This window comes from Stegostoma tigrinum, chromosome 25 (assembly GCF_030684315.1).
Source record: "Stegostoma tigrinum isolate sSteTig4 chromosome 25, sSteTig4.hap1, whole genome shotgun sequence".
Lineage (NCBI taxonomy): Eukaryota > Metazoa > Chordata > Chondrichthyes > Orectolobiformes > Stegostomatidae > Stegostoma > Stegostoma tigrinum.
In genome coordinates, this window is record NC_081378.1 from 23731730 (window position 1) to 23755430 (window position 23701).

At 39.8% G+C, this 23701-nt stretch overlaps 1 protein-coding gene across 4 annotated transcripts in view; it reads left to right on the forward strand.

Moving 5' to 3' along the window:
* The window catches only part of slc26a5 (solute carrier family 26 member 5), a 73114-nt gene that overhangs the window by 30597 nt on the left and 18816 nt on the right, over positions 1-23701 (forward strand). For all 4 annotated transcript variants that reach the window (XM_059654564.1, XM_059654565.1, XM_059654563.1 and 1 more), the window contains 8 exons: positions 14-189; positions 485-649; positions 1024-1176; positions 3011-3093; positions 5855-6002; positions 6594-6707; positions 11960-12037; positions 18483-18578. In XM_059654564.1, the coding sequence (XP_059510547.1) occupies positions 14-189; positions 485-649; positions 1024-1176; positions 3011-3093; positions 5855-6002; positions 6594-6707; positions 11960-12037; positions 18483-18578 (1013 nt within the window). The remainder of the gene's footprint in view (positions 1-13; positions 190-484; positions 650-1023; positions 1177-3010; positions 3094-5854; positions 6003-6593; positions 6708-11959; positions 12038-18482; positions 18579-23701) is intronic.

Genomic DNA, 23701 nt, shown 5'->3' on the forward strand with positions numbered 1-23701 from the left:
ACTTTTATCCTAGGTCCCTTTGCAGTAATCAGTTTGATGGTTGGTGGTGTTGTTATAAGACTTACACCTGATCAAATGTTTGATGTTACTTCTATGAATGCAACTAATTACACTGGATTTCATGAAACGAGAGCTGCAGTGAGAGTTAAAATAGCAGCTGCAACAGCTTTTCTTTCAGGAATTATGCAGGTAATCAGGAGATTAAGCTAGTCAAGGAAAAAGGCAATGTAAACTTGTGTGCTTTACTGTGAATTTTTGGTACATGTCTGCATTGACTTTTTTTTTGATTAAACATTGACTATAATTAGATTTTGTGTGGCTGCAATGGATAAATTTTCTTTGGAATTAGTAACCCTGTCCTGCTTTGCTAGTTCAAGGAACCTGGTGTAGTCAGCAGAGAGTGATGACAAAGTAAAATTTATTTCACTTTGATCGAAATAAACCAGATATTATCAAATTAATTTGTCCCCCTCTTTTTAAACAGTTGTGCCTTGGGCTTATACAATTTGGGTTCGTGGTTGTTTACCTGGCAGAACCTGTAGTGCGAGGTTTCACTGCTGCTGCAGCTTTGCACGTGTTTGTGTCCCAGTTGAAGTATCTTCTGGGAATCAAAACTAAAAGGTTTGGTGGGCCACTCTCAGCAATTAATGTAAGTAGCTAACGCAGCTTTTTTTAAAAAAAACTATTTTCACAAACATAAATTTTTTTTTTGTTTTGAATTGAATTTTGGAGAAAAAAAAATTGAATTGACTTTTCCACTTGTTTAATTATTTGTCTAGTGTTCACTTTTGTCTATTTTTAATAGCGAACGTGATAATTTCACATCCTAAAAACTGACTTTTCTTCTGAGTCAAAGATGAATCTTATTCTTTCTGGCTATTCATTTTCTGTGAGCTGAGGTGTTCTGGTAGAGTAGTGACTTGTTTTATTTGCCTGCTCAAGATGAAATGTCACATTTGTTAAAATGTCATGTTAGTTTTTCAAGTCCCTTTTGTTGATGGCCAATTCTGTTTTATATTCCAGACTTTTATTGCTGTGTGTACTAATATTAAAGGAAGTAATGTTACAGCAGTAGCTGTTGGGGCAATTTGTATTGTCTTCCTGCTGGTGGTAAAAGAAATAAATTTACGATACAAAGATAAGCTTCCAGTTCCCATCCCTGTTGAACTTATCATGGTAAGAAAATTCTTTTTGTTCCCTTTTTAAGTTGAATTTTTTTCTTTAGCTTGCACATTGTTTCTGCTGCCAAACATCATTTAGAAATTTATTGTCTTAATCAGTGGTGCACCCATATTCACACTTTGGTTCAAATTATTTCCTTAAGTCCTTTAGGCATATGAATTATTAATGGCAGGCTAGGTGAAACATAACAGCTGACATGTAAGGCACAAGGGAAATTGGGCTGTACCTTCAACACTTGCATTTCTTTGCTTCTGTCCCCAGCGTTTGAAGGTAATCTTCCTCACCCACCAATAAGTGACTGCAACTGTAGAATTGGCTAACTTTAGAGGCCAATTCCTGGAATGGCGGGACTATCATATGTTGACAGATTGGAGCGACTGGGCTCGTATACACTTGAGTTTAGAAGGATAAGAGGGGATCTGATTAAGGCGTATAAGATTATTAAGGGATTGGACAGTCTGGAGGCAGGAAGCATGTTTCCGCTGATGGGTGAGTCCAGAACCAGAGGACACAGTTTAAAAATAAGGGGTAGGCCATTTAGACCAGAGTCGAGGAGAAATGTCTTCACCCAGAGAGTGGTGGATATATGGAATGCTCTGCCCTAGAAGGCAGTGGACGCCAACTCTCTGGATACTTTCAAGAAAGAGAGAGAGCTCTTAAAGAGAGTGCAATCAAGGGTTATGGGTATAAGACAGGAGCAGGATACTGATTGTGGATGATCAGCCGTGATCATAATGAATGGTGGTGCTGGCTCGAAGGGCCGAATGGCCTACTCCAGCGTCTATTGTCTATTGTCTAGACTTGACTGACAAAATTGCACTTGTATCTCTCCATTTATGACCTTAAGACAAACCTCATTTTACAGAAAGTGCTGTAATAAGTATTGCACCCACTGTCCTAGTATAGCCAACGATATCAATGTGTTCGCTGTATGATCTGACAGACAATAACAAGCAGCCAATTTGTTTGTTTAGTCAACATTGCTAAGGTACTGGGGAAGATTCTTTTAATTTGTGATGATATCATGGAAAGAAGCCCTTTTTTTGTGTTAACCTGAGGACAATCAGGGGCTCTGCTTTAACAGCACAGCTGAAGGATGACCTTTATTTTCAGTTTCACTATAATATCAGACTAGAATTGTGCCAGGACTGAAGGTTTCAGTTACAGAGCAAGACTAGAAAAATTTGGATTCTTTTTCCTAAAGATGAGCAAAATAAGTCTGAGTTTAAAATAGAGGTGTTCAAAATCATCAAGAATTTTGATAGAATAAATGATGAAATAGTGATCATTGACTGGAGGCTCAGTAACCAGAGGGGACAAATAAAGCAATTGGCATGAGAAGTTTTTTGACAGTGCACTGTCAATAATTTGGAAAATCTTGATGAACCTACAATGGGAGAATAATGAAAGCTAAATGGACATCTCTTTCAAAAGGATCAGTATAAACATGATTGACTGAATGAACTGCTGTTGTTTTGTATCATTGTATGCTTGTAATAAATTTCTAGAGTGGTTTTTTAACGAGTCTTCTGACTCTCAAGTGGGTGTGGCACCTCTGAGCTGTGACTTAGTGAACTTGGCCAGTTAAACAGTCTTTTGGAGTGGCCCAGCCATGCCCTTTTTATTCTGGTTTTTTCTTCCCTTTTCCATCACATCCAAACTGCACCCCTGCTGCTTAATTCTTTGAAATTGGTTCTAGAAACCAGTCAAAAAGTCAAGCACGGGAGATTAGAGATGGAAGCAATTTTAAAAATTTTTATAGTACTTTTTGATGCAATACCTTTTTCCCAATTCAAATATTGGTTATGAATTTGTTTTTCTCTTTTAGGTAATTATTGGCACCGGTGTTTCTGCTGGGATGAACCTGCATGAGAACTATGACGTGAATGTTGTTGGTCGTATACCTACTGGGTAGGGAAAACATAGGGCTAATTAATCAAATTTTGTTTCAGAATGTTACAGTACTATTCAAAACATCCAATGGTTGCATACAAAGTCAAAGCTATGTCTTTTTTTAAAAGCATTATAAGAAGGCGTAAGTATAACATGACCTTGATTGGAAAGGAGTACAAGAGGTTACATGGTGTGGAAAAATGGTGAATGTCTTTGGCCTAGACTTCTGGTGCTGTACTAACAGCAGAAATGATAGGTCAATGAAGTAAAACTTTCCTGGATTGAAGTGGGATGGATGACAGTGGATTTATTTGCATATGAGAATGTAGTGTTGTGAGGACACTGGTTCAATCCTGAATAGGAATGAACTTCGAATTATGAAAGTTATTAGGGAGTGAAGGATATGAGATTGATCTGACAATCATGAAATTATTGAATGGTGTAGCAGGCTCAAAGAGCAAAGTGCCTTACTACTCCTCCTTGTTTGTATGTTCATAACTTGAGGCTGTTTTCTTTTCCAGGGGTGGGATGGAGATATTACATGTTTTTGCTACTGAACAATGTGGGGAGTGACCCAAGTCTTTAAATTAGGATGGATAAACTTATTGCTTTGTAGCACTGGAGTGGGAAGAAGAGGATGTAATTTCTTCAAGAATCAAGGTTAGACCAGAATTCCTAGTTTAAGATGTCACCCCAAATGTATGAACCATTGAAGAGTTAGCTATCCCAAATGTTACAGGTGCTAGCAAATTGTTTGGTAGCACCAAATTTCACTCGAGTACTTGACAGCTTTTTTGTCACTTTTTTGGAGCATGCAAAATAAACTGCTAGTCGACTTTCCTGTCTGGTCATGAATTAGCCTCCAGCAAGTGGTTGTCAGAAATACTAAGGTATGGGTTAATAGGGCAGAACCAGCTATTAGAGAATGCATGATTTACAAGGTATAATTTCCCATGTACAAGTTTATGCTTGTTCAAACTATTTGGACGTAAATAACCCTGGCAGTAAATGTTTCATGTTTCAAATATTTACTGCAATTCCTTTGACTCTCAACTTGGAGATGATTAGGGATACAATATTGAGCAAGTTGAATTAGGTTTTGTCTGGGATTCTAATCGCTCAAGTAAAAATAATTAAGAAGAAATTCTGCTTGTAAATGTCCAGAAAGAAGTGGAGTACAGTAGCCTATTGTGATCAGTTCCATTTGGGATCACATTACCATTAATAAGTTGAGACAGCTCGACGTTTTCAACAGATAGAAATAAAGTATCATTGTGTCAATACGTTAAGACTTCTGCCTTGCTACTTATAGAAACAGATGTGACAATTTTACTTTAGTGAATACAATCTGTGAACAAATGGTGAAGGTAGATTTGGTAGTAATTTTCAGAGGAAATTGTGTCCATAATTGGAAAAATTATGGAGAAAGAGCAGAGATTGGGAATGATTAGATAGCTCTTTCAAAGAGCAGCATAAGCAGTTTGGGCCAAATGGCCGCCATGTCTACTGAATCATTGTGTAGTATGATCTAGCAGTGGTAATGTTTTAAAATAATTTCAAACTTCTGACTCTATAATAGTCCATTAAAAGGGGAATGGTCATCATTGAATATGTTCATTAAACCTGAATAATTTTATTTTCTCAGCAAGGATTCCTTACTATAGTTTTTGTTCTTCCAAATCTTCAATTATTTATTTGTTCTGTATATGACATTATATGTAGCTCAGTATTTGCGGTTAGCTAATTGGCAGATTTGCAGTGCAAAGTGATGCCAACCATGTAGGTTCAGATCCCACATCACTAGAGGTTACCATAAGTTCTGCCTTCTCAACCTATCTCCTCACCCTCTGGTTAAACTTGCCACCAGTCATTTTTCTCAGGAGAAAACAGTCTTGTAAACCACTAGGGCTATAGCAGCCTTCCCTTTACAATTCAGGACAGTTGAAAACTTTTTTGCTTTTTGAAATAGTGCCATGGAATCTTACACTTGACGATGCAGACAAGTCTTGGTTTAATATCTCATCTGAAAGATGACACCTGAAAACCTAGAATTCCTTCAGTACTAGGCTACTGTGTCAGCCTAGACTTTTGAAATGAAATCACGGAAGTAGAACTTGTATTTACAACCTTCTGTTTCACAATTAAGTGGTACCAGTTGACCCATTGCTAGACCCTTTTATTGTTTTGCCCATGCCCTGTGGGTGAAATAAAAGTATACCTATTGTATTCTAAACCATCCATAGTTTAATTAGATAATTAATAAATACTCAAGCTTATTCTCCCTTTACACTGGCATTCATTGAAATTTTTCTTTGCATAAATAGTGTTGTCCTGAATTTTTTAATATCAATTTCAATATATTTCTGTCCTGTTCCCTCAATTTAAAATATTCTATATTTGCCTTTGTCGTGCTTGCACAAGATGACATTCTCCTGTTAGTTCTTGTTTAACATTGGTGTCAGTCTCAAATTCAGCACTGATCCTTGATTGTTATCCTGTGATGTGATCAAGGCCACTGTTCATTTGTTGTACTTCCTAAATGAATGGAGTGCAGTTTTTACCCTGCTTCCATAAATGTTCTAGTTTTACTGAAATTTAACTTTCACTATTCTGTGAACTGATGCAGGCAATCACATGTTTTGCCTTCTGTGCCTGCTCATCATAATGGTCACAAGCCAGTTAATTAGTCTGCTTTTTAGAATGCGTTTTTCTAGTTTCACAATGGTCCCAAAATTTTGAATGTGGAGCAGCTAATATTGGTGTATTTGTCATTTTTCAGTTTGAGGGCTCCAGTTCTACCTGACTTCAATCTACTGTCTGAAATATTCATGGATTGTATTACAATTGCAGTAGTTGGATTCTCAATGACTGTATCAATGGCAAAAATATTTGCTATGAAGCATGGTTACAGCGTAAATGGTAATCAGGTAATATGCGCAGTCTTATAGCCGCAATTTTATAATCAAATCTGTGGCAAATCTCATGATAAAAGGGCATCCTAGTAATGACACCTGAGGCCTTGTTGGGGAAACTTTCATTTGTTATAGAACTTTTAAGTATTACGCACTGAAAGTTATCCTAATCTCCTGAATTGCATAAATTTATTTGAATCATCATTATACCTATTGACTGGTTGTGTGTCTGCCAATGCAGTTGCAAATACAGTTATTAGGTTGGTTGGATGATGAAGGGTGGAAATGTTGCAATAAGGAGAAAGCAATATCTTTAAACTACTTGTCTATAAACTGGGACCCTTAGAGTAAGAGTGTCCTTCTAACCCTTGCATTAGAATAGATATATAATGCTGATAAGAATACTTCTATCTTTAACATTGTTATCTTGTATATCGATTTCCAAATAGCATGTTCACTTTTTTAAAGTGGACAACAGTTTGTGCAAAATAACAAGATTGAACGTATTTTCCATTTGCATGTTTGTTGCCAACTTTATCCTTTATCAGAAAATGTATGTAATATTTTTCCAAACTTTTCAAACAGATTTTTTCAATCTTTCTCTAGGAACTTATTGCATTAGGTATTTGCAATACTTTTGGATCCTTTTTCGAAACATTTCCTGTCACCACCTCAATGTCTCGAAGCCTTGTACAAGAGAGCACTGGAGGAAAAACTGAGGTATAAACTTGCAGCCTGTACTGTTCGGTGGCAAGCATTAACTAATTTTTAGATAAGCAAGTTCTTTTTAAATTTTTCTTTACACACTAGACAAAGTATAGAATGTTTGTTTCATAGGGTGTTTATTAGTTTGATCTGACGACGTACAAGGCCGTAAGACAGTTACTACCGGCTGATAGTTCTTCTATATGGCAAGTAGGGTTATAGGTTGTTTTATTTTTATCTAAGTTGGTTAAGTATTCAGACAAGTGCAGGTTGGACAGTAGTGGGTTTCATTAAACAATTGTTTATTTACATAGATACAGTAGCAGACTTTTAGGTCATGTATACATCCCAACTTGTCTCTAGGTCTAATGAATATGCAGATAAACCTATCACTATTTTTCCCCAATATATTCTCATGTCTGAAAGTGTGACCTTTAACACACAAACATTTAACTAAATGGAATTCTATTTAACATTTTCTTTCTAACCTTCCCCATTTTCCCCCAAAGTCTCTTATTCGTGGATTTAACTCCTGTAGAAGCTGTACTGTCCACTTTCCATAGATTAGAGTAATATGGAAGAGTGAATGGCCTGTGGACTGGTTAAGCAGTTAGCAACATCTCGGATATGGTATTTGAAGTGGTCATCCGTGAGTGACAGTAGCCAAATGAGAACAATCCTATTTCCACAAGAGACCAAACAAAGTCTGGATGATACTCCTTTCACTTCAGTTGTCTAGTGATGCTTTTTCATCTTTGGATTATCCGTTTCTAATGCAAACCTGCTGACCTTGTGCCAAGGAAAACTGCAGCCCAATACTGAGAATTGAACCAATTAATTTAGGTGGTTGACTAACCTATTCTGTGGTTTGCACCATGTGTAATATGGGGTTTCAAGGTACTATCCAAGGTAGAAAACTTAAAATTAGAGGCCAATTTGTAAAATTGAGGCTCTGTAGTTGTGCCAAGATCTGGCTGGTATCCTTGTCATAAGTATCTTGAACACACATTTAGCATCTTCATTAACTTGAGGATAGTCCATAAAGACTGACAGTTTCTGACTGAGTGCATCAGCTGCAGCATAAACTGCTGGATTCACATGAGTATCTTGATCTCTTTTTGACATTTTAAAAAGGATGCTCAAGGGTTTGAAGTCAATTACCACCTGAAAATGTAGCAGTCAGGCCCACATGACTGCATACTTTTTTTGCTCTGTCTGTCAAGAAGCAAGGTGCAAAGTGAACTGATGCTTTTCTAATACTATCAGATTAGAGTTGAATAAGAATAGTTCCGAGGCTAGTAGAAGAGGCATCCACTCTGGCAGTGGACAATTTGAGATTGTCATGGGCCAGCCCATTATGAGAGACTATTGTTTAATCTATTCAAGTAAACATATGGTGCTGGAAACACCCCCCCACTCAAACAGCAAAATTCCACTGGCTTCCACAGGCCTCTTGCAGCTTCTGTGATGACCGGGAGGTTTGAGAGAGATTTAACCACTTATTAACCATGCCTAGGAAATGCTAAATGTCTAAAACATTCTTGAGTTTCAGAAAGTTGGCCACCATAATTTTCAATGGGTTGCTGTGCAGTTGTTGATGACATGGCCATAGAATTTAAGATATTTGAACAAAATTTTATATTTTTCAAGTTGAGACCAAACTCTGCTGGACGTTAAAATACCTTTTTTGACTGTTAGCTTGAATCTGAGGTAGACCCTTGGATCAAAATATTCTCCAGATGTCAAATATCCCCCTTTTTTATAATTTTTCCACCTTCAGAAATTGTAGATTTAGGCATTTTGAGACGCAGGCCCAATGCATTGGCACTGGTCAAAAAACACCTCATAGGAAATATCTCCTGGGGCTGTTAATATGCTCAATGAGGGTCAATTTAAAGCAATAACAATCAAAGTAACAATTATGGTCAGCATCTTGGACTCCTAGGCCAGAGGGATTTGTTAGAAGTACCTGTTGGCATTTGGTTGAGTGAAAAGTGTGCTTCTGATGAGTTTGTTTTTCGCTTGGCTTTTGTCAACTGACTGTCTTGAATTATATTGACTTTGACAAAGCTGTTCAGTTTTGGAGCATTGATCAAGCTGGCAGCTGAGTCGGCTTCCTAACCGGGAAATGATATCTGTTTTGCAGCATTACATCCAGCTCTGCTTTAACTTTGACCAGTAACGGGTGTAGGACCTTCCTTGGGGTAAATGAGTGTAGCAGCTTTGTTTCAGTTTGATGCTCTTGCAATCCCTGAAAGAGCAGTAGAATTTCTGCTGAAAAGGTATCCATTACACTCTGCAGAAATCTGCTGTGTATGTTGGACCAGACCTAATGGAACACATGTCTGGAAACATAACTAAAAAGAGATTCTTTATTGACCGCAAGAGGACTACAGTAACATGATAACAGTTGTAGTTGAGAATAGCCTTGAATTGCTGTTTGGCAGCATCAGTCTGCATACCAATCCCTTGTAAACTGATGTCATGCAGTGTGAGGCGCACGAGCAAACAAGCACAAATAGTCTTTGATACATACATACTCTATCCAGCACTAATTTGAGTGTCAAAACCTCTGACTTTCAAAATGAGTTCCATTTTCATCCTTCTAGAAGCTGAGGAACATACTAAGCCACAGTGCTACTCAGTTGCATGATGCCTGCTTAATTTCTAAATGATTTCACTGCTGCTTTTGAGTATTCATCCTAGATATTTCCCTTTTGATTATTCTCTTATATGTTTTCCTTTTTAATCCTCATTTTCACTCAATACTGCAATTCTAGAAAAGTTAACAAACCATCCTAACTCCTGATATCTTTGGATTTCCAGAAGGCATTTGATAAGGCACTACACATGAAACTCATTTTTAAGAGAAGAGCCCATACTGTTTGGGGACAGAATTTTAGCATGGTTAGAGGATTGGCCCACTAATTACACACAATTGGGACAAGGAGAGAATTATTTCAGAATGACAACCAATAACTAGTGGAGTGCTGCAAGGTTGGCATCACAATTATTTAGAATATATATTAATGACTTGGGTGAGGAAATTGATGCACTACAGCCAAGTTTATTGACAATAGATATGAAGGCAGGTGGTGAGAATGATTCTTCCTGTGCAGACTGATTTTTAGGTGAGTGATTAAGAACTTGGCAGATGGAAGATAATATGGCAAAATGAAAGGTTACGTACTTTGGCAGGAAGAATTGAGCTAAATAATATTTGAATGGCAAAAGACTGCGGAAGGCTGCAGAACAGCAGGGTTTGGGAGACCTTGTCCATGAATCACCAAGGCTAGCATTCAGTTCAAGATGTAATAGGGAAAGTATGTGGAATATTAGCCTTTATTTCCAATGAAGTATGAAAAGTTGTTAAAACTGCACAAGGGACTGGTCTGACCACAGCTGTAGCACTTAGAACAGTTTTAGGCCTTTATCTTAGGACAGATATACCAACATTGGAGGCAGACTACAGAATGTTTGCCAGGCTGATAACAGATACGGAGGGACCCTTTTTGAGGAGAGGTTGAGTAGATTAGGCCTGTACTCGTTGGAATACAGAAGAACTTTAATGAAACATACAACATTCTTGGTAGATGCAGAAGGTTTGTTTCTTGTGGGAAAGTCTAGGAGTAACGGCCGTAATCTCAAAATAAGGGGTCAAATTTATGACTCAAGAATTTATTCTTTGTCACAGGACTGTTGAGGCCATATAAGTATTTTCAAGACAGATTACTTTTATTCTGCAGAAGAAACAGATGTCGGCAGTGGGGGGGGTGCAAGAAAGTGGAAAAGTGGAGTTGTGGATTATCAGATCAGCCGCAACTTGTCTCGGTGATAATGGGAACTGCAGATGCTGGAGAATCCAAGATAATAAAATGTGAGGCTGGATGAACACAGCAGGCCCAGCAGCATCTCAGGAGCACAAAAGCTCAAGTTTAGGGCCCAGACCCTTCAGAGAGGGGGATGGGGTGAGGGTTCTGGAATAAATAGGTGGGGGGGGGGGGAGGCAGACCAAAGATGGAGAGCAAAGAAGATAGGTGGGGAACGGATAGGTCAGTCCAGGGAAGACGGACAGGTCGAGGTGGTGGGATGAGGTTAGTAGGTAGGAGATGGGAAGTGCGGCTTGGGGTGGGAGGAAGGGATGGGTGAGAGGAAGAACAGGTTGGACTGGTTTTGGGATGCAGTGGGTGGAGGGGAAGAGCTGGGCTGGTTGTGGGGTGCAGTGGAGGGAGGGGACGAACTGGGCTGGTTTTGGGATGCGGTGGGGGAAGGGGAAATTTTGAAGCTGGTGAAGTCCACATTGATACCATTGGGCTGCAGGGTTGAACCTGCAGCCCAATGGTATCAATGTGGACTTCACCACCAGCTTCAAAATCTCCCCTTCCCCCACCGCATCCCAAAACCAGCCCAGTTCGTCCCCTCCCTCCACTGCACCCCACAACCAGCCCAGCTCTTCCCCTCCACCCACTGCATCCCAAAACCAGTCCAACCTGTTCTTCCTCTCACCCATCCCTTCCTCCCACCCCAAGCCGCACCTCCCATCTCCTACCTACTAACCTCATCCCACCACCTCGACCTGTCCGTCTTCCCTGGACTGACCTATCCGTTCCCCACCTATCTTCTTTGCTCTCCATCTTTGGTCTGCCTCCCCCCCCCCCCCCCCCCCCCCCCCCCAAACCTATTTATTCCAGAACCCTCACCCCATCCCCCTCCTCTGAAGGGTCTGGGCCCTAAACTTGAGCTTTTGTGCTCCTGAGATGCTGCTGGGCCTGCTGTGTTCATCCAGCCTCACATTTTATTAACAACTTGTCTCAGTTGAGTTGCCTGAATGAATGAATCAGTTGAATGGCCCATTTCTGCTCTTGTGTCTTATGGTCTTATGTATTGCTTTCATTTTATGTTTAAGTATATTCTACTCTTCAATCATACTAATCCCCAGATGTTGGCTTTTCATTTGGGCTATAACATTATGGCCCTTTATTCTAATTAGTGTTGCTAAGGTCTCCAGTTTTAGTTTTAATGCTCTGTGCCTAGTGACTTTTTTTAACCTAAGATCATGACGGGAAGCTCACTTGAGACTATTTATAGCTAATAGTATAGCTAATATAGCTATACTATATTGCTTCAAGCAACTATTACATGGTAGTTACTATTGATCTTTGGAAGCTAACCATATGACAACCCTATGAATCCTGATTTGGGAGGGCGAGGGGAAGAATACTTTGTTTCCAGGTCTTTTTATTTGATTTTTTGTTTTGTTTTTGTAGATTGCTGGCGGAATATCTGCTTTAGTTGTGTTGTTGATCATTGTTGCTTTTGGTTATCTCTTCGAAACTTTACCTCAGGTATGTCTAGGATTAGTGTTTTCATTCAACTTTTTGTTGCTAAAATATCTTTTTCATTTTAAAAAAAAACAAACATTTCACCACTTTAAAATGCTCTTTCCTCCTGGCTGCTATTGGCTGTACAAACACTTGTTCTCTAAACCTAAACGGTGCTTTTACTGTTAATTTGTATTTAACTACTTCCAACATTACAGGTTGAGTCTGACCTTCCCCAGTGTTTGTGCATGTATGCTGAGTGTTAACGATCCTAGGAACCTTTTTAATTTTCGTCTTGATCCAATTGTGATAAGAGTAATTCAGAAGGGTTCCTTCTGGTTTAAAAACAAATTGGAGTTTGCTGTAATTGATTAAAATAAATGTTTCAATAACTGGCCATATGAATGTCATGTAGCACTTTTATTCAGTTTCATGAAACCCATAATAATTCACAAATAAGTGCGTTTGTGAGGTTTCCCATGCCTTCTCACTTTGGCATATTAAAGTGTGCACTTGACTTCAGTGTACAAGATCACAAAATACTGAAGAAAATTTTAGCTCATCTTAGCTCTGACTTCCGCAAGCACGTGTTCTCTTGAAATGGGGTATCCACTTATCAAATGGTTCCAATTTTTACCTTGATCACTTGATCCAGAAGTATATTCAATTGGCCAGTAGGTTTCTGAAATGCAATTTAAAATTTGTTGTCATCTCTGTTTCATATGGATGTTGGGATGTACGCTTGCGGAATGCAAAGTATCAATACTTGATCTGGTGCAGGTTTGGAGGGCTAAAGGTCCTGTTCCTGTGATTATACTGTTTTGTTCTTTGTACCTCAGTCTGATTTCCACGTGCTACTCACTTCAGTGTCGATCTATTGTACAAGTTAAGATCTTTTCCCTAGGGGTTTCGATATTCAAAATGAGGGGTCTGGGTGTAATTGTTGCCATTGGTGGAAGGATCAGGTACAAGTCACAAATTTAAAATATTTACCAAAAGAAAGCAGTGGAGACATGAGGGGAAAACTTTGTCATACAGCGAATTAGGATCTGTTATGCATTGTGTAGTGGAGTTTAATTGAGGCATTCATGAGGGAATTGAATTGTTATCTGAAAAATGTGCAGGGCTGCAGGAAGTAGGCAGGGTTTGGGTTTAAGTGTAGTTCTTAAAGAATTAGCACAAATAATAGACTTACCTCCTGGGTTGTAGCAATTCTGTTTGCACATCTCAGTGCTTGCTTTTGACATTTTGGCATTGAGAAAGTTGTATTGCATGATCAGCTATTTGACAATGAATTTTTATTCCATTCATCTGGTGGAAACCACATGAGAGCAGTTGAATTGGAAAGGGAAACCTACCCAGTGATCATTTGACTTTGTAGCTGACTGTAAATTAAAATGAATTTGTGGGCGTTCCCGTCATGAGTATACCACTTTGGATACCGTTGGGGTGGGATGGGCAGTGGGGCGTGGGTTGGAGTAAAGACCTACCATAGGCAGGTCATAATGGCCAGGTCTCTGGCACTGAGTCTGACTTGTGGCTCAGAAGGGAATGAGGGTGAATAAAAGAGCGATAGTGACAGTAGATACAATGGGTAGGGGAACGACAGGAGATTCTGTGGTCGCAAACGAGACTTCTGGATGGTATGTTGCCTCCCGGGGTGCCACGGTCAGTGATGTCTTGGATCACCCCTATGGGATTCTTAAGGGGGAGCAGCCAGAAGTTGTGGTACACATTGGTACCAATGACATAGCTAGGAAAAGGGATGAGGACCTGAAAAGTGAACCTAGCAAGTTACGTTGGAAGCTAAAAGGCAGGATGAGCAGAACGATCATCTCGGGTTTACTACCAATGCCACGGGCTAGTGAGGCTAGAATAGAGAGCGAGTGCAGCTGAACATGTGGTTCAGTTGCTGGTGTAGGAGGGGAGGGCTTCAAATATGTGGATCATTGGGACACGTTCTGGGGAAGGTGAGACCTGTACAGGAAGAATGGGTTGCCCCTGAACTGGAGGAGCACCAATACCCTAGGCAAGAGGTTTGCTAGAGCTCTTGGAGGGTTTAAACTAGCTTGGCAGGGGTATGGGAACTGGAGCTACAGATTGGAGGATGGGGTAGCTGGTGTACAGGCAGATACAGCATGCAGAGAGTGTGTGAGAAGGGTAGACAGTTGATAGGGCAAAGTTATAGTCAGTGTGACGGTTTGAAATGTGTCTATTTTAATGTCAGTAGTGTCTGGAATAAGGGTGATGAACTTGGAGCATGGATCAGTACTTGGAGCTAAAGGGAGGTGATGATGGCTGAGTAGAATAGCTGGACTGTTAATCCGGATAGCCCTCTGGGGACCTGGGATCAAATCCCACCATGGCAGATGGTGGGATTTGAATTCATTTAGATTCCTAATTCTACATACTTACTGATGACCATGAATCCATTGTCGATTGTTGGAAAAACCCATCTGGTTCACTAACCCCCTTTAGGGAAGGAAACTGCCATTCTTACTTGGTTTGGCCTATGTGATTCCAGACCCACAGCGATGTAGTTGACTTTGAACTGCTTTCTGGTTGATTTGAGTGGGCAATAAATGCTGCCTAGCCAGCAAAGCCCTCATCCCAGAAATGAATAAAGATGTTGTGGCCATTACAGAGGCAGTTGTGGTTGTTGGATGTCCTGGGGTTTAGACGTTTCAAAAGAAATCGGGAGGGAGGTAAAAGAAGTGTGGCAATGGTGTTGCTAAGCAGGGATAGTATCACAGCTGCAGAAAGGGAAGTTATCGAGGAGGGTTTGTCTCCTGAGCAGTATGGGTGGAAGTCTGAAACGGAGAAAAGAGCAGTCACTTTATTGGGTGTTTTTTCTATAGACTCCCGGCCCCCTCCCCAATAGGAACAGAGGTACTGAGGAACAGATTGTGAGGCAGATTGTGGAAAGGTGCAGAAGTAATAAGGTTGTCATGGTTGACTTCAACTTCCCCAATATTGCCAAGAAGGTTCCAGTCATTAATAGTTTGGATAGAACAGATTTTGTAAGGTGTCCAGGAAGGATTCCTGACTCAATTTGTCAATAGACCGATTGGAGGGGAGTGGTGTGGATTTAGTACTTGGCAAAAAACTAGGCCAGGTGTCAGATTTCTTGGGAGAATGTGTCAGTGATAGTGATCGCACCTCCCTGAACTTTATACTCATAGAAAAGGATATGAGTACTTGGTAAAGGAAAGTATTTAATTGGGGAGGGGAAATTACAATGCAGGAGCTGCAGAGCATAAACTAAGAACAGATGTTCTTAGTGAAATGTCGGACAGAACTGTGGAGGTTGTTTATGGACCACTTGCTGTGACTGCTGGATGGATTTATCCCAGAGGCAAGGAAGGGATGGTAAGGTGAAGGAACCTTAGAACCTTGGATGACAAGACATGTGGAACATCTAGTCAAGCGGAAGAAGGAAGCTTAGTGAAGGTTGAGGAAGCAAGGATTGGTCAGGCCTCTAGGGGGTTATAAGTTGGCTAGGAAAGAACAGAAGAATGGATTTACAGCTAGGAAAGGGTATGCAAAAGCCTTACTGGGTAGGATTAAGGAAAACCCTCGGGTGTTCCATACTTTATGTGAGGAGCAGAAGGATGGCCAGAGTGAGGGCAGGGCCAGTCCAGGATAGTGGAGGGAACTTATGCCTGGAGTCAGAGGTAGGGGAGGTCCTTAACAAATATGTTACTTCAGTATCCACTAGTGAGAGATTTTGTAGTGTGAGGACAGCATGAAATATGCTGATGTGCTCGAACAAGTTAGGAAAGAAGATGGAAAGCTGGAACTTTTGAAAAACATGAAAACTAGATAAGTCCCCTGGGCCAGATGGAATATACACAAGGTTGCGACCAAAATTTCTGCACTTTTTGATCTTTGCATCATATTTGTCGTCTGTAGTAGTACCAGATGATTGGAGGGAGGTAAACATTATTCCCTTTTTCAAGAAAGGGAATAGGGATAATCTGGGAATTTACAGACCAGTCAGTCTTCTGTGATGAGCAAATGATTGGAGAGGTATCTGAGAGCATTTGATTTGGAAAAATATATAGTTTTGTTAGAGAGAGGTAGGTCATGCCTCACAAGCCTTAGTGAATTCTTTTGAGGATGTGACAAAACACATTGAAGGTAGAGCAGTGGATGTGGTGTATATGGATTTTAGCAGGGTGTTTCATAAGGTTCTCCATGGTAGGCTCATTCAGAAAGTTAGGAGGCAAGGGATTCAGGGAAGTTTGGGTGTCTGGATACCAAATTGGCTGCCCATAGACAGGTGTTAGTAAATGGAATGTATTCAGCCTGGAGCTTGGTGACCAATGGTGTTCTGCAGGATCTGTTCTGGGACCTCTGCTCTTTTGATTTTTACAAATGTCTTGGAGGAGAAAGTGGAAGGGTGGGTTAGTAAGTTTGCTGATGAGAGGTTGGAATTGTGGATAGTGTGAAGGGCTGTTGTAGGTTGTAATGGGACATTGACAGGATGTAGAGCTAGACCAAGAAGTGGCAGATGGAATTCAACCCAGAAAAGTGTGAAGTGATTCATTTGTGGAAGGTCAAATTTGAATGCAGGATACAGGGTTATTGGTAGAATTCTCAGCAGTGTGGAGGAACAGAAAGACCTTGGGGTCCACGTCCATAGATTCCTCAAAGTCGCGACCCAAGTCGATAGGGTTGTAAAGAAAGTGTATGGTGTGTTGGCTTTCAATATCGGGGGATTGATTTTAAGAGCTGCTGGGTTATGCTGCAGTTCTAAAACCCTGGTTAGACCACACTTGGAATATTGTGTTCAGTTCTGGTTGTCTCATTATAGGAAGGATGTGGATGCTTTAGAGAGGGTGCTGAGGAGATTTACCAGAAAACAACCTGGTATGCAGGGCAGGTCTGATTTGAGGGAGCGAGGGCTTTTGTTTTTTCCTTGGAGTGAAGGTGGAGGAGAACTGACTTGATGAAGGTGTACAAGATAAAGAGAGGCATAGAATGGATAGCCAGAGACTTTTTACCAGGGTGGAAATGGCTATCATGAGGGGGCATGGTTGTAAGGTGATTTGGAGGAAGGTATAGGAAAGGTGTCAGAGGTAGGTTCTTTGCACAGATTTGAGAAGTACACTGCCAGCGGTGGTGGTAGAGCCAGATACATTAGGGACATTTGGGCGACTCTTGGATTGGCATGTGGATGGTAGTAAAATGAAGGGGATGCAGGCTAGTTTTGATCTTAAAACAGGATAACAGGTTTGCACAATATTGTGGGCTGAAGGGCCTGTAATGTTCTATGTTGTAAAGGCAGCAAGGTCATCTGCTGATTTGTATTTGAGGTACTTTTATTGTCTGTGCTACTAACATGAGGCCCACACGGAGGGGTGGTGGTGGTTCCACTTTAAGAGCCTGATCAAGTTTTAGAAGACACTCAACAATATAAGTTTCTTTAAATACTTGTGTTTTCTCTGTCAACTTGGTAGAACAATGTTGTGTAAGTGACCTTTGCCACCAGATAATAGACTAATGCAGGAGTCAGGCAAACTACAATTTTAATATGTGCCTCATTTCATTACCAACTTCTACTGTGTTGAGGTGTTGCTACAACCCAAGGATTGCAGTGGTATAAGATAGTTCACTACTATCATCAGCTACTGGAGGTGGACAATAAATGGTGGCCTTGTCAGCAATGCTCATATCTCTTGAATTTAGAACAAAATTACCGGAAACGTGTTTTTTTTTAAAAAATGCTTTTTTTTCCCCAGTGCTGAGAGAAGTCAAGTGAGGTGCCTGGGTAGAGAAGAATAATAAGGATTATCAACAGCTTGCAATGATAGTGTATCCAAAGTGCTATAGACATCCTAAAGTCTCTCAAACATTTTATTGAACCAGTAAGGAGATATTGGGACAGGTGATGAAAAGTTGTATTTTAAAACAGCATTTAAAGGAGGAGAGAGTGCTAGAATAGTGAAGAATTTCAGGAAGGGAATTTGAGCTTGAGCCCCTAGTAGCTGAAGGTGTGGTTGCCATTTGTGGAGCAGTTTTAAAATCTCATGCATAAGCAGGCAGAATTGAAGTAGCATGAGATCTTGGTGGACTGTTGAAAGAGAAAAGCTAATGAAAATGATGACTGAAGCTATTGAGTATAGTTTAAATCAAGAATGAGAATCTTTAAATTGAGGCACTCTAGATCAGGAGCCGCTGTATGTTATTGAACCCTGGTGTTCAGTGATGCACAATATGATAAGGGCAGGGGTTTTTAATGTTAAAAAGTAATTCAGTGTTGTTTTCTCATTTTGTGATTTTTTTTTTGTGTAGAATTTTGGTTAAACTTGCTAAACTGTCATTTATTAGAATTTGGATTGTAAATCAAAATTTGTATTTAAAAAAAACTTAATGTTCTGATATTTATAGGTGATGGTTCTTAATGTCAAAATAATTTGCAGCATTCTCAAACCTCTGATTTAGACCTCAAAATAATTTCTTGTAGACTGTGCTAGCTGCAATTGTAATGGTGAACCTGAAAGGGGTACTTAAGCAGTTCCGGGATATACCATCTCTTTGGCGAATCTGCAAAATTGAATTTGTAAGTACTGCAATATATTGGACGTATTTGTTGAAAGTATAATTGTCAAAGTGAAGGATATTGGTCTTGCAGATTGCTTTCAGCATCTTAATTTTACCTGTTACTTGTTTTGCAGGACATCAACAGTAAAGACACTTGAGTAAATCAAGAAAGTAATTATGTTGCCTGGTTTAGAGATTATCTGAGTAAATTAGTGACATTTAATCTTTTGCAAATTGCCTTTCCAGCTCTATGTAGTAAATTGCAGAAAAGATTATAAGATCAAAACATATGAGCAGAATAAGGCCATTTGACTCCAGTTTTGATGCATGTTTGATCATGGTTGATATTCTCAACCCCATCCTCCTGCCTTCTCCCCATAACCTTTTGATCCCCTTACTAATCAAGATAGATGCAAAACAAACGTCTATAAGCTACCAATTGTCTTGCATGGTATTCCACCTTGCCATACAAACCTAAATCGCAACCAGACTCCAAACAGAACTTGTTTGCAACCTAGAAACTGCCTGTAGAGGTGTAGAGGCTTTGCTTCAAGACCAGAATATCACCCACCACTATAGCCACATTACCAGCTTTGTATTCTATCAAATTGTTTAGTGCTGTGTTTTAACTGATTTTAATTTAATTGTTGATGTGCATGTAACTTTCTTTTTGCCGTTCCCCAGTAGTAACGACGTAGGGCAATGCATAAGTTGTATATACCCACCTGCAACTCGTATTTCTTTTGAACTGAGGACTGGCGTCTTTTGTAGAAATTGAGTGACTGACAACATGAACATTTATCACTATTTTGCTTAGGATTTACTGAAATATCTTTATGAATGTACAAATCTCTTTTTTGCAATCCAACCTATAAATATAACATTTTACTTAATACTTACAGTAAATGTTTACTGATTGCATTAAAAATAGTTTAACTTTGCTTTCATACATTTTCTATTTTCCTCAAGTGAATTGTGGACTGAACAACAGTGTGTCTGAAAACTGTCCTCTTTCCCTCCAATTTTTAAAAACGAAAGCAGCATAATTATGGTGTATATTTCTAGGTTTGTGTAAGGACATGAAGCATGTCACCCATAGCAAATGCACCCAAGATTGAGGCATTTCTCAATTTGGGTATCCATGTTCTGCTATGTACTATACACCTGAAAGTTTACAGATTCAGGTATGAGTGTGAGGTTAAACAGCATACAGGCAGTCTCTAGGTTGCAAACAAGTTCTGTTTGGAGTCTGGTTGTGATTTAGGTTTGTATGGCAATACCATGCAAGACAATTTAAAAATAGCTGCTCATAAGTACAGAAAACATTCATATATTGGATCTTTAAAATGACACTATTGTATGGGATTGCATTTGTAAATTGGATGTTTGTAAATTGGGGGCTCCTGTATGTTGTAACTTAATTTTCAAAAATCTTTTATTGGAGATTGGACAGTAATTTCAGAAAATCCGTGAATGCTGCCCTGATTCCAAACTACAATGTTGCTTCTTTAGTTGCGGCAATTTTACAGTCATCTTCACTTAAAGCATCCATAGTGCACAAATTACTTTTAATTAATTTAAATGTTTTTAAAAACTGCACACCCACAACAAATGGTGTAAATGTGCTTTTTTGTTTTGAGATATTGTTTGTTCCAGAAGCTGGATGATTTGTAATGTGCCAATGACCAGTGAGCAATGAGGTTGTTGCAGTTGAAGTATCTTATTAAACAGTTCATGTCATCAATGAAATTGTTTCCTACCTTAAGCTCTTGTGCTGAAGTATGTAATTATTCTACAGTAGTTATTCATTTTGTTGTGCAATTAGGAAATATTCAACACATTGCTCTTTCAAATGACTAGCCTTGGCATTTAATCCCTGCTGTTTCTCCATATTGCTGTAAATGTTTTCCTTACCAAGAAAATGTAGTTATAAAATCCTTGTTTTGACCACTTTCAGGAAGTGAATTCTAAATAATTGCACAAAAACCATTCTTCACGTTTGACCTGAGCCCCTCTGCTAATATCTTTAAACTTTATACTGTCTGGTTATTGACTGTCCTTAAAATAAAAACAATTTATCCTGAACAACATTTTTGACCCTTAGTGAATAGTTTCATCGAATTGCAACTCAACCTTTCTCTGCTGTGAAGAAAACGTTTCCAGGTACTTGGGTCTTTGCATTAAACCGAAATCTAATCACTGATAAATCAAAGAGACAAATGAGGGGCATCTTGGACTTAAAATTTTAACAAGGGTAGATGCAGGGAGGATGTTCTGATGGCAGATGTGTCCCGAGCAGGGGTCCTGGTATGTGGAATCTGGGTAAATGACTTGGGATGGAAATGAGACACTTCTTTCCCCAAAGAGTGGTGAACTTTGGAGTTCATTACCACAGAAAACAGTTATGCAAAAGCATTGAATGTATTCAAGAGGCAACTAGGTATAGCACTTGGGGTGAATGGGATCAAAAGTTATTGAGAGAATGCAGGATTAAGCTATTGAGCTGGACTATCAGCTATAATTCAAGAATAGCAGAGCAGACTTGCGGCCATCTGGCCCTTGTTGCTCCTATCTTCTATGTTTCTGTTAGTGGTTTTTTTTGTACTTGTATACATTTTCTTAAGTTCTGATTTCTGTATTGCTGAATGTATAAGTGAAAGTATTGGTGTGGCATGCTTTTTTCAAAAGTGGTGGAACCCCTTTAAAAGGAGAGATCCATAGCAAATTGAAATAAGTCAAAGTTGTGCATTGATCTGATTCAGAAAAGCAAGCTATTTCTGATGTAGAAAGTACATAGGTGTGTGATTTATGCAAATTGTTTGTTTCTACTTAAATGGCTACAAATCAATGATCAGTGCATGTGCATGAGTTGAAATATTCTGGAGAAATGTTCCCTTCCTTTTATCTACTTAAGACCATATAAGAGCACGGTTAGGCCATCCAGTCCATTGAGTCTGCTCTGCCATTCTATCATGCCTAACGTTTCTCAATCCCATTCTTCAGTCTTCTCTTTGTAATCCTTGAACTCCTTTTATTAATCAAGAGCCTATATGTCTCTGCCTTAAATACATTTTAGTGACTTGGCCTCTACAGCCCTTGGCAACAATGAGTTTCACAGAGTCACCATGTTCTGGCCAAACTCCTCTCAGTTATAAAGGGGTTTTCCCTTCACCCTGAAGCTGTGCTCATAGGCACTAGTCTCTTACAAGTGGAAACATCTTCTCAACCACCGTATCCAGGTGTCTCCAGTACCCTGTAAGCTTCAATCAGATTCCCACCACTGCCTCTAAATTTTCCCCATACCCCAACCACATCCCTCTTCCTTTAAACACCAAGTATTGACCCAGGGTCCTCAACCGCTTCTTGTATGACAAGCCCTTCATCTCCAGGAATGTTCTTATAAACCACCTCCTGGACCCTCTCCATTGCCAGCACTTCTTTCCTTTGTTAAAGAGTCCAAAATTGCCCACAATTTTCCGGATGTGATTTGATAAGAGCTTTGTACAGGCTCAACAGTGCACCTTTGCTGTTGTTTGTTAGCCCTCTTGAAATGAATGCGAACATTGCATTTGCCTTCAGCTTCCTAAAGCTAGCTGAGCTTGCATGTTAATGCAAGTCCCTTTGCATTTCAGACTTTCAAAGACTTTTCCTGTTTAGGAAATAGTCTACCCCTGTATTCTTTCCAAAATGTATGACTTCACACTTTGCCACAATGTATTCCATCTGCCGGCACTTTCCCACTCGCATAGCATGTCCTTATGCAGTCTTCCCACTATGTGTCCCTCCCACAATCTTCGTTGCTGATTTTTGCAAGTTACACAGTGCCCTCACTTCCTTCAAGATTGTTGTGAATAGAGAATGTAACAATTATGGTCTCAATCCTGACACCTCCAGTAGTCGCCCGTTGCTATCCTGAAAAAGACCTCTTTATCACTACTTGTTTGTGTTCTACCAGTCGGCCAATCCTCTCTCCGTGCCTGTTCCTTGTCCCTAATGGTCTTTTGGGCTGTTGTCTTTAGCAGCCTTCTGCGTGACATCTTGTCAAAGGCCATTTGTAAATCCAAATAGATAGTGTCCACTGAGTCGTCCTTTTCAAGTTTGTTTGTTACCTCCTAAAAGAATTCTAACATTTCAAATATGCCTTCCCTTGATTTCATATTTCACCATGTGCTTCCAAGTACTCTACAATCTCATCCTTAATGGATTTCAGAATCTTAGCAAATGACTTGAGATCAGGCTAACTGGCCTGTGTAGTTACCTATCTTCTGCCTGCCTCCCTTTAAACGAGTGTTAGATAACCCACTTTCCAGTCGTCCTGGGATTTTGACTCATGATTCCTGAAAGATCACTGCCAATGCTTCTATAATCTCTTCTGTTATCCCCTTCAGAATCCCAGCCGTAGTCAATTCAGTCTGGGTGATTTTATCTATCTTCAGCTTCCCCAAACCACCACCCTAGTGCTGGCCAGTGCACTCGCCTATGCCCCCTGACTGACTTCAAGTTTTGATGTTTCTGGTGTCTTCTGTGAAAACAGATGCAACGTATCTAGTAGTTCCTCTGCCATTTGTTTCCCATTACTACTTCTCCAGCACTTTTCCAGTGATGCAACGTACACTCCTGCTTCTCTCTCTCTTAGATGTCTTAAAGATTCCTGCGACCATCTTTTTATATTATAGCTAGCTTGCCTTCATATTTCTTCTTCTTTCCAACCTCCACCATCCCACCCCCCATTTGTGCTAATAGTTTCTCTGCTAGTTTTTAAAAGGCTTCTTAATTGTCTGACTTCATACTAATCCTCATCACATTTGTATGCTTTCTGTTTTGCTTTTTATGCTGTCCATGACTTCCCTTTTATAAGCAATATTTGCCTCATCCCTTAATATATTTTGTCTTTGGGATGAATTTTTGCTGTGTCTCAAATTACCCCCAAAACCCCTACCATTGATGCTGTACCATTTTCCCTGCTAGGCTTTCCTTCCAATCAGCTCTGGCCAGCTTCTTCCTCATATCTTTGTGATTACCACTGAATCAAATGTAACAGTATTACTGTTGAGTAATCTTCTCCTCAAACTGCTGTGTGAATTCTTTCATGTTATTGTCGCCCCCCCCCCCCCCCCCAACCAATCGCCGTGCGCCCACCCC